Below are 16972 nucleotides of genomic sequence, written 5' to 3' on the forward strand. Positions count from 1 at the left end.
TAAGAAAGCAAGATAAGTCCTTAAAGTGTTATGGCATAGAGAGATAAAACAATTTCTGTTCACAGGAAAAGCGTGTACACCTAGAGTGATGTGCATAAAACACAACGAGGAAACATGCTTCCAAATTAGGAAGTCTTGCCTTTCCCTGGAACATTATTTTTCATTAAAATTTTGTTTGGGCTTAATATAATGACTGATGCCCAAAGTGTGGAAGATCCTGAGGTCCTAAATGACAACTGGTATGTGCTTTTCAACTACTGATTTGTCAAACCAGAACCACATACACAAACCAGAATCATAGCAGGTACCACAATCCATAAGCATCAAAGGGTAAAAAATAAATATTTTTAACAGGCACAAAAAAGAGGCTTTTCAAGGCATCTTACAATGCACTTGGGCTTGGCCTTGTTTGGGGAGGCACCCTGCAGCTCCCTGTTTTCCTCTCTTAGAGAAAGTCTGAGTCCCAAACATTAAACTGAAATGCATGAAACATCAGCTGGCTCTAAAGCAACCCAGGAGAGCCATTTGGCAGCCAAACCCTGCCAAGGCGTCCTGGGTGCTGTGCCCAGGGACATGTCTAGGGACACACCTTGGAGATGTCTCCAAGGCACCTAAGCAATCAGGAGCAAAATGGATCAGGAGAAGCCGATGGGTCTCCTCCCTCACGTCTCTGGCAGGTCTTCCAAAATTCGTGTATGAGGTTTTCTGCAAACCATCCCGTGCTATGTGAAGTCAGTTCTCAAATTGGGGGAATTACAATTCTGGCAAATAACCCAAAGCTATGAACTCTGGTGGGTCTTCACCTCTGAAGGCATACCCTAACCCAGTTGAAAAGACAGAAACCCACCCAGGACCCTCAACTCCGTCTCACAAACTAGCATAAAAACTCAGACTGAGATCTCCAGAAAGAAGAAGCAACATACATCGATATTCCTTTTCTCTAAAGAGAGGGTGGCAATCATGGTCGTCATGCAGTTCCCTCCCAGGCTGTCTCTCAGGACACTGGTCATCATGGAGTTCCGATATGGAATGTGTGAGCGGTGCTTTTCTGAGAGGGCAATGATGACCTGTGGTGGAGGGGAAAAAGAATAGCGTTAACTTAGCAGAAAATGCACACCGGACAAACTGAGCTGCGACGGCAACAAGGATACAAAATGCGGTGACCCCCAAAACTTGGGCTCAGAATAAATATCTTAAAATATTCAGTACAGTAACAGTGAAGATGGAATGAAGCAAATATAGTAAAAACATACCATGATGAACCCTGTCATTTTTGGATAGATGATATAACTTGTGCAGAATTGGATACATTTTTATTCTGTTTTCAGTCACTGAGAAATTTATATAAAAACTCAAGAGTAAATCATGCCAGATTTTTAAAAATCCTACCAAAATTGGTCTGCATGCCTCATCTTCAAGGTAAAAGAGGCAGAACAATAAATAAGAACCACAAGAGGCAACAGGCCCTAGATTCTGGGGCCAGATTGTCCAGGTCCAGATTCTAGCCATACCAGGGCATGCCACTCACCATCTCTGCCTCAGTCTCCTCATCTGTAAAACTGGGAAAAGACAGTATCTACCTATGAGTAGTTGGGATGATTAGAAGAGTTAAAATGTGCAAATTACGTTGAGTAGAACTAGCCCATAATAAGTGCTGTATATGTGTGTTTGCTTTCACTGTAAGTGATGGGGGAAGTGCACCTTGGTTCAACTAGAGCCTGCTCATCTTGCTCCTTAGCAGTCTTACGTACTTAGTAGGAAGGTGGTAGATGGATGGATGGGAGATGGATGAAGGGCTGCTGTGGGCTGTCCCCAAGGGGAGCCACCAGGGGTTCAGGGTTTTCTGGGGAAGATGAATCCAGTGCCAGGACGCCCACTGCAAAGCATCAGGAATAAGTCACCCACAGATGTGACATGTGACTTCAGGGGCATCACAAGGCCCTGGCTCCTGAAAATACTTCCAACACCTGCCATTGTTCTAATCGTCCCTCTTCCCAGCTGTGTAATTCCCATCATCAGAACTTTTTCTACTCCTTTAGTTTACAAAATAAGATGGGAACATTGTTTTTGAAGGCCGTTTTTAGCAAAATCACGTAATGATACCACTGGTCTTGCTTTAAGCTAATGACCCACAGGTTTTACTATAAACCAGAAATCCTGTGAGATTCTCTCAAAAACCACTTTTCCGCTCTCAGAAATGGGCCTTCGCACCTTATCCTCTTGTTTCAAACATCTACCCAGCCTCCTCTCTCCACCTTCAGTCTGAGCCGATGGCCACACACTCTCCTTCTAGGTGTAAGCGGTCTACCTGCCCCGTCCCTCAATCCCCCACACATTCCACTCTTCCTGTGGTTACTGTCCTGCTCCTGCCCAAGTCCAGCCCTGTGTCCCCTCCCTCTTCTCCTCTTACCTACTTCGCTCCTATAACTAACCCCTCTCTTTGCATTAATTTCTCTCTCTCACCGGAATCACTCCCATTCTGCAAGCCCACAACAGTACTAAACTAAGTTGGCTCTTACCAAGGTCATCAGCAACCCCCCTGAACCAAAAGCACTGACTGCTCTCTTACTAGACCTCTGATTTGAGTAAGGCATCAACATAGGTATTCATTGCCTCCTTCAGGAAATGCTTTATTCACTTGGTAATCAGGACATCACACTTTTCTGGGTTTTACCTTTCTTTAAAAACTAGATAATGAATACTTGCTTTTCTTCTTCCCAAATTGTACCTGTTGAAGCGCTCCAAGGCTCAGTCCCGGATCCTCTCCTCTTTCTTATCTACACTGTCTCTCTGTGTAATTTCATCCAATCCCCTGGCTTTAAATACATCTATATCCTATCCGAATGTCTCCCCAATTTACAGCATCAGCCTCAACATCTTCCCTGAGCTACTGTCCCTGAGGCGACTCTGCATCTCCACCTGGATGTCTGTTCCTGACTTGTCTCTCCCCTCTACCCCCAAGCCTGATTCTTTCTCAGGCTTTACCCATCATTATTGATGGTGCCACCATCCACCGAGTGGCTCAGTCCAAAACCCTAGGCAACATTCTTGAATTCCTCTCACCTCCAACATCCAATTTCTATTAGGTTTATCTACAAAACATACCCAGAATTGGATCAGTTTTTCCCACCTCGTTTGCCACTGCTCCAGTTCGAGGCACCATTTTCCCTTCCTTGGATAACTGCTCTCAAGGCTCTGAATCAGTCTCCTTGTTTCTCCTTTTGCCCACCCATGGTCTCCTCTCTGCATGGCAGGCAGAGAAACCTTTACAAAAATGTAAGTTACATTAAGTCACTGCCCTGCTTACAACCTCCCGATGCACTTGGTATAATGACCCAACCCCTGTGTGATCTGGCTCCTGTCTACGTACCCAACCTCGTCTCCTACGGTGCTTTTGTGGCCCACACTGGCCTTGCTGTTGCTTCACCATGCCAAGCTCAGCCCCACATCGCAGGCTTTGACCTTGTTTCTTCTACCTAGGATGCTCTTGCCCCAGATTTTCTTACAGCATCCTGCTTCTCATCAATCAAATCTTTGCTCAAGTTTTATTTCCTCACAAGGGCTTTCCCTGAACCCCCTATCAAAAGTAACACCCCGATATCCAGGCTTTAACTCTATTTTATTTTTCTTCTGGTACTCACCACTATTGGAAATTTTATTTATTTACTTGTTTGTTACCTGCTTCCCTACAAGAGTTTCTGCTCCACAAGGCAGAAGCAAAGGACTTTGTTTCTCTTGCTCGTGGCTCCATCGCCACTGCCAAGAACAGCACCCAGCACCCGGGACATGTGGCAGACACTGAGTTGTCTCCCTCAGCTCTCATGATAGTCCCCATACTACTTCTGCTTCCTACAAAATTACATTTCCTAGTCTCTCTTACAGCTCACGGTTTGCATGAGACCTAGCTCCATCAAGCAAACACCCTGTGTGGGATTGGAGGTGAGTGATGAGAGGTGGTGGTCATAAGGAGGAAGACCGCATTTGTAGGTGGGTGGCAAAGGCAACTGGTTTTTTTGAGGCAGCTACAGGGAAGTTTCTGGAATCTAGGACTTAATGTCCTAGGTGCCCAGTGGGGATAACAGTGGCGTTTTACAGAGCAGTTCAGTGGTGTGATCAGAAGTGTCTCTTGGCTGGGACTTTCCCAGTGGTCCAGTGGTTAAGACTTCGCCTTCCAATGCAGGGAGTGAGGGTTCGATCCCTGGTCGGGGAGCTAAGATCCCACATGGCTCGCGGCCAAAAACACCAAACACATAAAACAGAAGCAATACTGGAACAAATTCAATAAAGACTTTAAAAGATGGTCCACATCAAAAAGATCTTGAGAAAAATAAGAAGTGTATCTTGGTTGTTCTGCTCCTAGCTGGGTAGTACTCAAGCCCAGTTTCCTAATTTTTCTTGAGATTCTTTATGTTTAATAAACTCTATGCTGCTTAAATTAGCTAGAATCAATTTCCCAATTTGCCGCTAAAAAATCTGATTAATACAACATGTGCTCAACACTTTTTTGTTAAACGAATATGAATAAATGAGTGATTGGATTAATTAGTTTTACCTAGGAAGGCAGTGGGAGGGTCATTAGTAGTGAACGAGATTTGGGAGAACTAAGCTTCAATGTAACTGGGAAGAAAGTGAGAAATATGGCGGACCCGATCACTTTGAAGACTTGTAGCACAATAAACGCAGTTTTAGGCCATTTCTTTTTCCTTTTTTTTTTTGGCTGTGTTGGGTCTTCGTTGCTGTGCACGGGCTTTTCTCTAGTTGTGGTGAGGGGGGGGCTACTCTTCTTTGCGGTGCGCATGCTTCTCATTGCGGTGGCTTCTCTTGTTGCGGAGCACAGGCTCTAGGCATGCAGGCTTCAGTAGTTGTGGCTCACGGGCTCTAGAGGGCAGGCTCAGTAGCTGTGACGCACGGGCTTAGTTGCTCCGCGGCATGTGGGATCTTCCCGGACCGGGGCACGGACCCGTGTCCCCTGCACTGGCAGGCGGATTCTTAACCACTGCACCACCAGGGAAGTCCTAGGCCATTTCTTTATAAGCGGGTCCTGAGCAGGTACCCTCCCAGCTCTAGAGGACTTTAGGAATACCATAATAAGCCCAGACCCCCTGGACAGAAACGGATCTTCAGAGTGACTTAGAACTGGCCGGTATTTGAGAGAGAGGCAGAAGTAAATTATTCTTTGTGGTGCTGCTTTGGGTTCTCTACACTGGGCAGGAACCAAATGATCTGAATGGCACAGGGTGAGGAGGTGTTCATACAACCTGGATTTTTTTAGTGTCTACTTCCATTTTGGATTTCATGTACAAATACAATAACACGTTCCTGAAGACATTCTTTAAGCAACAAAGGGTGGAACCCCACATTACACTTAATAGTATCTCCACGTACTGAGAAACTATGCCTGAAATCAATAACTCAGTTTACTACTTCATTCATTAAAGAGGATTTCTTTTAAAGAACTCAGATGTCCATGGAAGATTATCCCCTGAGAACTGACAACAATTTGGAGAGTTACAACTAGCACCGCACCACCAATTTTTTTCTCCTGAACGCAACACGTTCAGTGGAAGCCAAGTGGAAAGTAACACTTTGAAAAAGTCCCACTCATGTTGGAAAACTGGCCGGGGTGACCCTGATTCTGATTTCTGGAGAAGGAGAGAGCAAACACTCTCTGTTCCCAGTGGTTTCTCACTTAACATTTGGGCTGACAAAGACCCGGGGTCACCCAAGGAGCACTCCGTGAGGCTTACGGCTGGAACAAGTATGCATGGTCCCTTCCTTTTCCTCCATGGACTCGATTTCTAGGGTCAAGATGTACCCTGTTATTATGGCTTGAAATGTTTTTTAGGAGACTCTTTGGAAGAAGTACTACATACACAAGGAAAACTCCAAAACCAACAGTACTCTGGCCAATGGAAATTTACTTGCTGCTGAGCACAATAAGGGGCATTCAACTCAGAACGGCTGTGCCCTGTGAGCAGGTGTAGGGTCTCACAATTATGGCCAGAGGGCCATTACAATTCGCATGGAATGTCTATAACCCTAATGTGGGCTAATTCATGGAAGAAAGGCTACCAAACTGTCTTTTCCTAGTCCATCTCCATCTTATATATTCAAACTGAGACAGAGAAGATGTCTCAGTTTGATTATATTATGGACATCTACATGAATTTCTATTACAGCATTTATCTTACTGCATTCTAAGTATTTGTATGCTTTGCTCTTTCACTGGATGACACGGTAGCACAGGCTTTCTCAATTATACATCGATCCCCATTGCCTAACGTAACTTGTAGCACCCAGTGGACACTCAATCACAATTTGTTGAATGAATGAGTGAATGAATGAATGAAGCTATTTAAACTAAACTGTGTTATACTTCCAGTCTCAAAGGCCCATAATAAAGTGCTTCATAAAGAAAATATGTTGGGCTTCCCTGGTGGCGCAGTGGTTGAGAGTCTGCCTGCCGATTCAGGGGACACAGGTTCGTGCCCCGGTCCTGGAAGATCCCACATGCCATGGAGCGGCTGGGCCCGTGAGCCATGGCCACTGAGCCTGCGCGTCCGGAGCCTGTGCTCCGTGGCGGGAGCGGCCACAACAGCGAGAGGCCCGCGTACCGCAAAAAAAAAAAAAAAAGTTTATAAAAGTCCTTGAATTCTGTTATTTCATCAACAGTATCTGCTCACTCTTTTTACTATTCTCCTTCCTAGGTACTCTTTGGTTCCCTCTCACTTATGTCTTTCTGTGTAGAATTCCAATATTTCTCTACTATCCACAACTTTTTCTCTAGCAGCTGCTCCTAGCTTTACTCAATCTCACATACTCATGTCCACACACTGCAGTCTTCCATATTTATGTTCTTCTTTCCTCTCACACTGATCTTCTCCTCCTCCTGTCTCCATTATTTTATGCCATAACCCCCATGAAGACCCTTGTACAGTAGTGTAAAGAGCTAACGGCTGCAGTGATGCAGTGGGCATCTATGAAACAGATAAGTTACATTCGGAGAGCCAAAGGTCAATGACACGTGAATGTCACTGAGACCCTGGGTGAATCCATCGTGCAGATGGAGCTAAGGGCTGACAGACTCCCAGTTCTCACTGCCTGACATGCCCTGACCCCATCCTGGCTGGGCTCACTCCTACACATTCCTCAGATCTCTGCTTAACATCAGTCCTGAGAGAACTTTCAGTAACTCTCCCTTCCTCAGTCTAAGTCCAATCCCCCACACTCTCCTCGCCCCTTGGACTTGCTCTGCAGTCTCCCATCGGGATTACAGCCACGTACTTAATGAATACTTATTCAGTGCATGTCTCCCTCCACTGGACCATGAGATCTTCGGGGCAGGGGCTGTTTCTATTTCATTCAGCGCTGTGGTCCAGGGCCCAGCACAGTCCTCAGCACATAGCCACCAAGACTGCTCACATGAGGCTGATGTTACCAGAATTTTGAAGAGAAGAAATGTAGGGAGAGGAATAGTTTTAATGACAAGTAACAGCTTGCAAAGGTTGTGTAGAATGAAGAAAAAGAAAAGATAAGGAGCAGAATGTTTTTCTTGAGTGATTACAATTGGTGGAAATTTTGATTCAACTAACAAATATAAATATAATTTCGTATGATGGATGGATATAATGGGAATTAAATGGTAGTGAAGACTCTGAAACAAGTAGGTATATTTGAAATAAAGCACTTTGAATATAGTCCATTATACTTTCATATCAATGTTACATAAATGTCCTATAAAGTAAAAAGATCTGTTAAGTAAAAATAGTATGTAATATGTGAACAAGAAGGAGTTCAGGAATGCTGACTATCGTCAGAAACACTAAAGTGATCTGAACACCATGCAGGCCTTAATCTCTGGGTGTTGCATTACTGGGATTCATTTGGTCAGAGCCTAATTGTGTGTGCCTTGTTCACAGAAAGTTCCCTTAGGTTTCTCTCAATCTGCTTTTTCAGCCAGCTTGACCATTAGAAAGCATTTAATGTCAGGACGACATCATTCTCAAAAGGGTTCATTATGCAGCTTTAAAAAAGTAGTCTTTTTTCTCAAATCTTTCAGTCTCCAACATTCATTAACGGACCCTTTTGCCTCGCCAATATCCTCTGTACTTCTCCACACCAGTTTTTGATCATGTTTCTCTTTCTTTCTTTCTTTCTTTTTTTTTCAGAATTAGTTGCCATCTTTAACATTCAACTCACAACATTTATACTCACAGAGCTGAAAGGAACTTGAGAAATAATTTAATTCAATGCACTCCTTTTAGATGGGAGAAATTTTCTCTGGAAGATTTATTTAGCAAAATTCAGATGAGCTTTCTCTGCCTTTGGAATAAAATTCGGAAATTAAAAATTAGGCAGAGACTGGGATGGACTGTAGTAAACTTGGAGTAGGGACAGGGAGGGAAGCTAAGGCAAAGAGAACCATTGCAGGGTCAGAATCACCAACTAGATGAAATCACTACAAATGGAGAAGATACTGGTCATCTCCACATTATGGTCTCATAGCTAATCTACCAGCCTGAAAAAAATAGGCCATGGAGGTCGTTTCCAACTTATATTCACACCCACTACTAATTTTACAAAAAAATACAAGGTATAGTGAAAAAAAGTATAGGTTTTGGAGCCAAGCAATTCGAGGTTCAAATCCCTATCTCAGCACTAGCTGTGTAATCTCAGGAAGGCCTGTGGAAGACCAGAGTTAAAAAAACTGTAAGAATGTGGGTAATAACTAATACCTACAGTGCAGAGCTGTTGTGAGGTTTAAATGAAATGGTTTATACAGAAGTCTAGTAGCTATACCAATGTTTACAGCAGCATTATTCACAATAGCCAAAAGGCGGAAACAAGTCATGTTCATCAACAGATGAATGGATATACTAAAAACTATATCTCTATATTTATATCTACACACACACAATGAGATATTATTTAGCCTTAAAAAGGAAGAAAATTGTGATACACGTTAAAACACGATGGACCTTGAAATTATGCTAAGTGGAAGAAATGAGACACAAAAGGACAAATATTGTATAATTCCACTTATACGAAAATCAGGAACAGGCAGATTCATAGTGGCAGAAAGTAGAATAGAGGTGATGGGGGCCTGGGAGTATAAAGAGATTGTGAGTTACTGTTTAATGGGTACAGAGTTTCTGTTTGGGATCATAAGAAGTTCTGGAAATGGATGATGGTGATGCTTGCACAACATTTTGAAGGTACTTAATGCCACTGAACTGTAAAAATTAGTTAAATGGTAATTTTACGTTATATATACTTTGCCACAGTAAAAGAAGAGAAACAAAACAAAACAAGACAAAAATGCTAGTAGAATGCGTGATGTGAAGTACACGGTCAAAAAATAGTTAAAATAGGTACATCCCACCCTACCCATTTACCTGTTCTAAGTAATGTAGTGACAAGTTGATATATTTGGCCTCTGTCAGAAGCTGGCCCCCGACTCCAGTCTTCGCAACTCGCTCTGAACCAGCCAGGTCAACCAAATGCAGCTTGGCCTGTCGCACAGTTGCAGATCCTGGTTCCTTGCTTGATAAGTGAATGGTGAATATGCAGTGGGAACGGGTTGAAGCTTGGTTCATAGGAGTCTACAATAAAAATGTTGTAAAACAAAACTGATAAACCATTAGCCAGACTCATGAAGGAAAAAAGGGAGAAGACTCAAACCAATAAAATTAGAAATGGAAAAGGGGAAGTAACAACTGACACTGCAGAAATACAAAGGATCATGAGAGATTACTACAAGCAACTATATGCCAATAAAATGGACAACCTGGAAGAAACGGAAAAATTCATAGAGCAGCACACCTTCCGAGACTGAACCAGGAAGAAATAGAAAATATGAACAGACCAATCACAAGCACTGAAGTTGAAAATGATTAAAAATCTTCCAACAAACAAAAGCCCAGGACCAGATGGCTTCACAGGCGAATACTATCAAACATTTAAAGAAGAGCTAACACCTATCCTTCTCAAACTCTTCCAAAATATAGCAGAGGGAGGAACACTCCCAAACTCATTCTACGAGGCCACCATCACCCTGATACCAAAACCAGACGAAGATGTCACAAAGAAAGAAAACTACAGGCCAATATCACTGATGAACATAGATGCAAAAATCCTCAACACAATACCAGCAAACAGAATCCAACAGCACATTAAAAGGATCACACACCATGATCAAGTGGGGCTTATCTCAGGAATGCAAGGATTCTTCAATATATGCAAATCAATCAATGTGATACATCATATTAACAAGTTTAAGGAGAAAAACCATATGATCATCTCAATAGATGCAGAGAAAGCTTTCAACAAAATTCAACACCCATTTATGATAAAAACCCTGCAGAAAGTAGGCATAGGGGGAAGTTACCTCAACATAATAAAGGCCATATATGACAAACCCACAGCCAACATCGTCCACGATGGTGAAAAACTGAAAGCATTTCCACTAAGATCAGGAACAAGACAAGGTTGCCCACTCTCACCACTCTTATTCAACATAGTTTGGGAAGTTTTACTCACAGAAATGAGAGGAGAAAAAGAAATAAAAGTAATCCAAATTGGAAAAGAAGAAGTAAAGCTGTCACTGTTTGCAGATGACATGATACTATACATAGAGAATCCTAAAGATGCCACCAGAAAACTACTAGAGCTAATCAATAAATCTGGTAAACTTGCAGGATACAAAAGCAATGTACAGAAATCTCTTGCATTCCTATACACTAATGATGAAAAATCTGAAAGTGAAATTAAGAAAACACTCCCATTTACCACTGCAACAAAAAGAATAAAATACCTAGGAATAAACCTACCTAAGGAGACAAAAGACCTATATGCAGAAAATTATAAGACACTGATGAAAGAAATTAAAGATGATACAAATAGATGGAGAGATATACCATGTTCTTGGATTGGAAAATTCAACATTGTGAAAATGACTATATTACCCAAAGCAATCTACAGATTCAATGCAATCCCTATCAAACTACTACTGGCATTTTCACAGAACTAGAACAAAAAATTTCACAGTTTGTATGGAAACACAAACGACCCCAAATAGCCAAAGCAATCTTGAGAAAGCAAAACAGAGCTGGAGGAATCAGGCTCCTGGACTTCAGACTATACTACAAAGCTACAGTAATCAAGATAGTATGGTACTGGCACAAAAATAGAAATATAGATCAATGAAACAGGATAGAAAGCCCAGAGATAAACCCACACACACACTGTCACCTTATCTTTGATAAAGGAGGCAAGAATATGCAATGGAGAAAAGACAGTCTCTTCAATAAGTGGTGCTGGGAAAACCGGACAGCTACATGTAAAAGAACGAAATTAGAGCACTCCCTAACACCATACACAAAAATAAACTCAAAATGGATTAAAGACCTAAATGTAAGGCCAGACACTATCAAACTCTTAGAGGAAACCATAGGCAGAACACTCTATGACATAAATCACAGCAAGATCCTTTTTGACCCACCTCCTAGAGAAATGGAAATGAAAACAAAAATATACAAATGGAACCTAATGAAACTTAAAAGCTTTTGCACAGCAAAGGAAACCATAAACAAGACGAAAAGACAACCCTCAGAATGGGAGAAAATATTTGCAAATGAAGCAACTGACAAAGGATTAATCTCCAAAATTTACAAGCAGCTCATGCAGCTCAATATCAAAAAACCAAACAACCCAATCCAAAAATGGGCAGAAGACCTAAATAGACATTTCTCCAGAGAAGATATACAGATTGCCAACAAACACATGAAAGAATGCTCAATATCAGTAATCATTAGAGAAATGCAAATCAAAACTACCATGAGGTGTCACCTCACACCAGTCAGAATGGCCATCATCAAAAAATGTACAAACAATAAATGCTGGAGAGGGTGTGGAGAAAAGGGAACCCTCATACACTGTTGGTGGGAATGTAAATTGATACAGCCACTATGGAGAACAGTATGGAGGTTCCTTAAAAAACTAAAAATACAACCACCATACGACCCAGCAATCCCACTACTGAGCATATACCCTGAGAAAAACCATAATTCAAAAAGAGTCATGTACCACAATGTTCACTGCAGCTCTATTTACAATAGCCAGGAATGGAAGCAACCTAAGTGTCCACTGACAGATGAATGGATAAAGAAGAGGTGGCACATATATACAATGGAATATTATTCAGCCATAAAAAGAAACGAATTTGAGTTATTTGTAGTGAGGTGGATGGACCTAGAGTCTGTCATACAGAGTGAAGTAAGTCAGAAAGAGAAAAACAAATACCATATGCTAACACATGCATATGGAATCTAAAAAAAAAAAAAAAAGGTCATGAAGAACCTAGGGGCAAGACGGGAGTAAAGACGCAGACCTACTAGAGAATGGACTTGAGGACACGGGGAGGGGGAAGGAAGGGTAAGCTGGGACAAAGTGAGAGAGTGGTAGTATATATATGGACATATATACACTACCAAATGTAAAATAGATAGCTAGTGCACAGCAGTCCCATAGCACAGGGAGATCAGCTCGGTGCTTTGTGATCAGCTAGAAGGGTGGGATAGGGAGGTGGGAGGGAGGGAGACACAAGAGGGAAGAGATATGGGGATATATGTATATGTATAACTGATTCACTTTGTTATAAAGCAGAAACTAACACACCATTGTAAAGCAATTATACTGCAATAAAAACGTTAAAAAGAAAGAAGTAATGCGAACAATGAGAATTTCTGTAGAATATCAACAGATTTAAATTTATATTTCCAGTGAAAAGACTTCATTTCCCAGGAAGTGAACACTTTCAAATGGAGTAAAAACACTTGTAGCTGAGATCCTTAACATGAATTATTTTCTCCCGAATGACTGATAACAGATGTGGCCGGGTTCATTCAGAAAGTGAAAAAAGAGTGTGAATGAGGTAAAGTTTGGGACCTCTTAACCAGTAGTATAACGTTATTTCATTACATGACCACAATCCATACCTTAACTTTGGCTAGCCATATTGAAAATTTTCAATGTGAATTTCATGGTAAAAGAGCTGAGAATGGGTTCATAAAGAGAATTCATTACAGAATTGTAAACACAATCCACAGACAAGGATACCCAACATCACTGCTACTACCCAACACTGAACTGGGGCTTCCAGTCAAGGTAATAAACAAGAAAAATATATGAGGCATAGTGATAGGAAAAGAAGAAATTAAAGTGTCATTATATACCGAAAATATTGTGGTTTACAAAGAAAATGCGAGAATGTCTACAAATAAACTGTTAAGGGCTAAAAAGATTAGCAGGGTTGCTGGATGCAAGGCCAATATGAAAAATCAATAAAGTTCTAATAATCCAGCAACAATTAATCAGGAAATATTTTATTTGTAATAGCAACAAAGATGATGAGACACTAACAGATTAATCTTGTAAAAGATGTGTAATTTGCAGAGAAAATGAAAACCTGAATAAATGGTGTACCAGATATTAATATACCATTTCATAGATGGGAAAATTCAAAATTAACCTCCATATTAATCTCTCTATATTAATCTATATATTAATGCAATTGAAATACAAATGCCACTGGTTTTGTTTGCAGAACAAAACAAATTAATTCTAAAAACCAGATGAAAGAGCAAATATTGGCAAAATAATCAAAAACAATTCGGTGAAAGAATAATAAGGAAAGGGGTCTTGTCTTGCTATATATCAAGGAATAATCATAACACCATAGTAATTAAAACAGTGTGGGACTGGTGCGGGAACAGATAGAGAATTAGATCAGAGAAACATGCTGTGCTCATTTAAGGAACTCTGTATAAGGTATGGGTGACATCACACCACAGTAGAGAAAGGATGGACTTATTAACAGATGATGTTGGAGTAATGGTCTAACCACCTTGAAAAAGTAAATTTAGATTGCTCTCTCACACTATACACACAAATAAATTCCAGAATGTATTACAGACTTATGTGTAAAAGAACACAACCTTAACATTAATAAAATATAGAAGCATATTGTAATCAACCCAAGGTAGTAATAGATAATCTATGATAAGACACAAAACACAAAACTGAATGGATTTGAAATATTTGACCAAATAATCCAAAATTAAAGAAATTCTGTGTGATGAGATCTACCGTAAAGTTAAAAGACTGGGCGATGATATTGGCAATATATATGGCTGACAAAAGATTAATATTTGAAATAAAGAACCCCCACAAATCAATAAGAAAAACAACACAGAAAAAATGAGCAAAGGATATGAACAGGCATCCCATAAAGAGGAAACATGAAAATGGTCAACAAGTCTTTGAAAAAATTGCTCAAGCTTACAAATAGTCAAGACAAGTAATTAAAACCCAACAACAAACTACTTCATTCACCTCTACTAGACGGGCAAATTTAAAAAAATAAACTCTAACAAAACAGGTGTTTGTAAGGATATAAGGAAGCAGGAACTTTTATACACTGCCGGTAGGAATGTAAATCAAGAATCTTTTTTGAGAGAATTCCCTATGGTCCACAAGCCAGCAACAGCCTGGCTACTAGGTATATTTCCTAGAGAGAAACCTGGGCCAGGTACCTTACCTGGGAGAGAGAGAGACAGAGGCAGAGAGATGGATGGACATTCACTGCAATACTGCTTGGGGTAGCAAAAAGTTGGTGCAAGATGTACAGCCTAAATGGACATCTGTGGTGGGAAAGATGAATAAACTGGGATAATTCAAATTACAGAAAATTAAACTTCTGTATAGATTGACATAGATTTCTAAAATAGAGCGCTGAGGAAAAATGGCAAGTTAAAGAATAATATAAATACTATGATAGAACTTAGATAATTAAGAAGACAATATTATCTAAAAATATTAGTTCATGGTGCTATAACTTAGGTCATTAAAAGCGTAAAAAATGGACTGGAGGATATAGCAAATTAATGATAGTTGTTGCCTTTGTGAGGGATGGAAGTGAAAGGCCAACAAGGAGACTTCAACTTTATCTGAAATATCCTATTATTTTTATTTAAAAATTCTCAGAAGTAAATAGATATCAGATATCTAAAAATATCTAAGATAAAAATTATCTAAATATATTCCAAAAGAATGCTCATGTGAGTAAACACGTTCAGATCTCCACCTTTGCAAAACAGGATTTAACAAAAGACTTTCCATACAGATATACATGTATTCAGATAGGGTAATATATTTAGATGCTATTTCAACCAGAAATTCTTTCTGTAAATATAAATTCTTGATATACACGATCACTGATTTACACCAACTAGCAAAATACAGAGATGTCAAAATACTGGCATAGTTTTTGTGATGATGATGTAGCTAGGGAGTTACATAGGCTGAAAATTTGACCCATTACTCGTTGCCACAATAACTATACCTAAACCCAGCCAGTGTGTGACTCTGCATGCTAAAGTGGATCAGCAAATAACCGTACATCTAAAACCGCAAACTCAAATTTAGAACCTAAGTTGAGGTGTTTTGGAAGTGACTGTAAGTTATTTGCAGAACTTAAACGTGGGTTTCATTTCACTGTTATATTTGCACAACAATGAATCGTACAGCAGTGTAACAAAAGTCAAATGACCATCGATAGAAATGACTAACATAGAGACCATCCCCAACAGCTGTCTTCAGCTTCCAAATTGATGCACTGAAATCACAGTAAAATGTGGACCATTATAGATAGAGGAAGAGTGATCCCCTTTCAAAGGGTACATCAAGTTACATTGTATTTCTGTAGTCTGTAATTAAAACGCGGTAATATGTGTAGGAGTCCATGCCTACAATTTTGTAACTTCTCATAAATATTTTCTGCATGAAGTAGCAGCTGGTGTACTCTTAGCGAAAAATTTCTTAAACCTCAGAAAACATTCTTTATGTAGAGCTGTTTAAGTGTGATTGAATATGCCAGTGTCTGCTCTGTGTTTATTTAAGGACATCTTTATGTCTCCTAGGCATGCCCCTACGTTTGTCCTTTTAAAGGTAAAATTGTATTTAAACATTTTTGAAACTGCCTAAGAACAGATGGCACCATTTAGGCAGATTTCATTCAAATTTAAGTGCACGTTTTAAACAAATGTGCTCTTGGCACTAGAGACAGAGCCTTTGGAAAAATTCTAGTGATGATTAATCATCTGCATGCAGAGAGCCTTCACATTTCATATCATTCTGAGTATATAGCCCCGTATTAGGCAGTACAGAGACAAGGAGGAAAAGAAGGCCTGGACCTTGCCCTCAAGGCATTTATAATCTAGTTCAGGAGCTAATGACAAAATGTGTGAAACGAGAGTGAACAATGAGAAAAAGGTAAATGTGCAGGAAAGAAAGTGATCTGTTTTCAGCACTGAGCATCCTGATCTTTCAGGTAAAACCTACGAATGTTAACCATTCCCTCATTATGGAAGCTCTCCACGCTCCTTCTATTCCTAGGTTTCTAGAGTCAAACACTCTCTCTAGGGCTTCCCTGGTGGCGCAGTGGTCGAGAACCTGCCTGCCAATGCAGGGGACACGGGTTGGAGCCCTGGTCTGGGAAGATCCCACATGCCGCGGAGCAACTAGGCCCGTAAGCCACAGCTACTGAGCCTGCACGTCTGGAGCTTGTGCTCCGCCACAAGAGAGGCCGCGATAGTGGGAGGCCCGCGCACCGCGATGAAGAGTGGCCCCCGCTTGCTGCAACTAGAGAAAGCCCTCGCAAACACAGCCAAACATAAAGAACTGAGTAAAAAATTTAAAACAACAACAACAAAAAAAACACTCGCTCTAACTGCTTGCTCTGTCTCCTTTTCCTTTATTGGACCCTTTTCTCTCCAGTCCCTAAAGTAGGCATGTCCCAAGCTATGGTCATCATATTTCTTCCTCTTGGGGAACTCTTCCATAGCTCTGATTCTCATTGGATTGGTACTGCAGTGTAGTTAAAAATCACACAACCAAAATTTTAGAATTGGGTGTC

The 16972-nt window shown here is 40.6% G+C and overlaps 1 protein-coding gene across 1 annotated transcript in view; it reads right to left on the reverse strand.

Moving 5' to 3' along the window:
* KIF6 (kinesin family member 6) overlaps positions 1 to 16972 on the reverse strand; it is a 382614-nt gene that overhangs the window by 232885 nt on the left and 132757 nt on the right. The window contains exons 7-8 of the mRNA XM_032648910.1: positions 9396 to 9602; positions 924 to 1067 (exon numbers count right to left, since the gene is read on the reverse strand). Coding sequence (XP_032504801.1) covers positions 924 to 1067; positions 9396 to 9602 — 351 coding nt within the window. The remainder of the gene's footprint in view (positions 1 to 923; positions 1068 to 9395; positions 9603 to 16972) is intronic.

This window comes from Phocoena sinus, chromosome 11 (genome assembly GCF_008692025.1).
Source record: "Phocoena sinus isolate mPhoSin1 chromosome 11, mPhoSin1.pri, whole genome shotgun sequence".
Lineage (NCBI taxonomy): Eukaryota > Metazoa > Chordata > Mammalia > Artiodactyla > Phocoenidae > Phocoena > Phocoena sinus.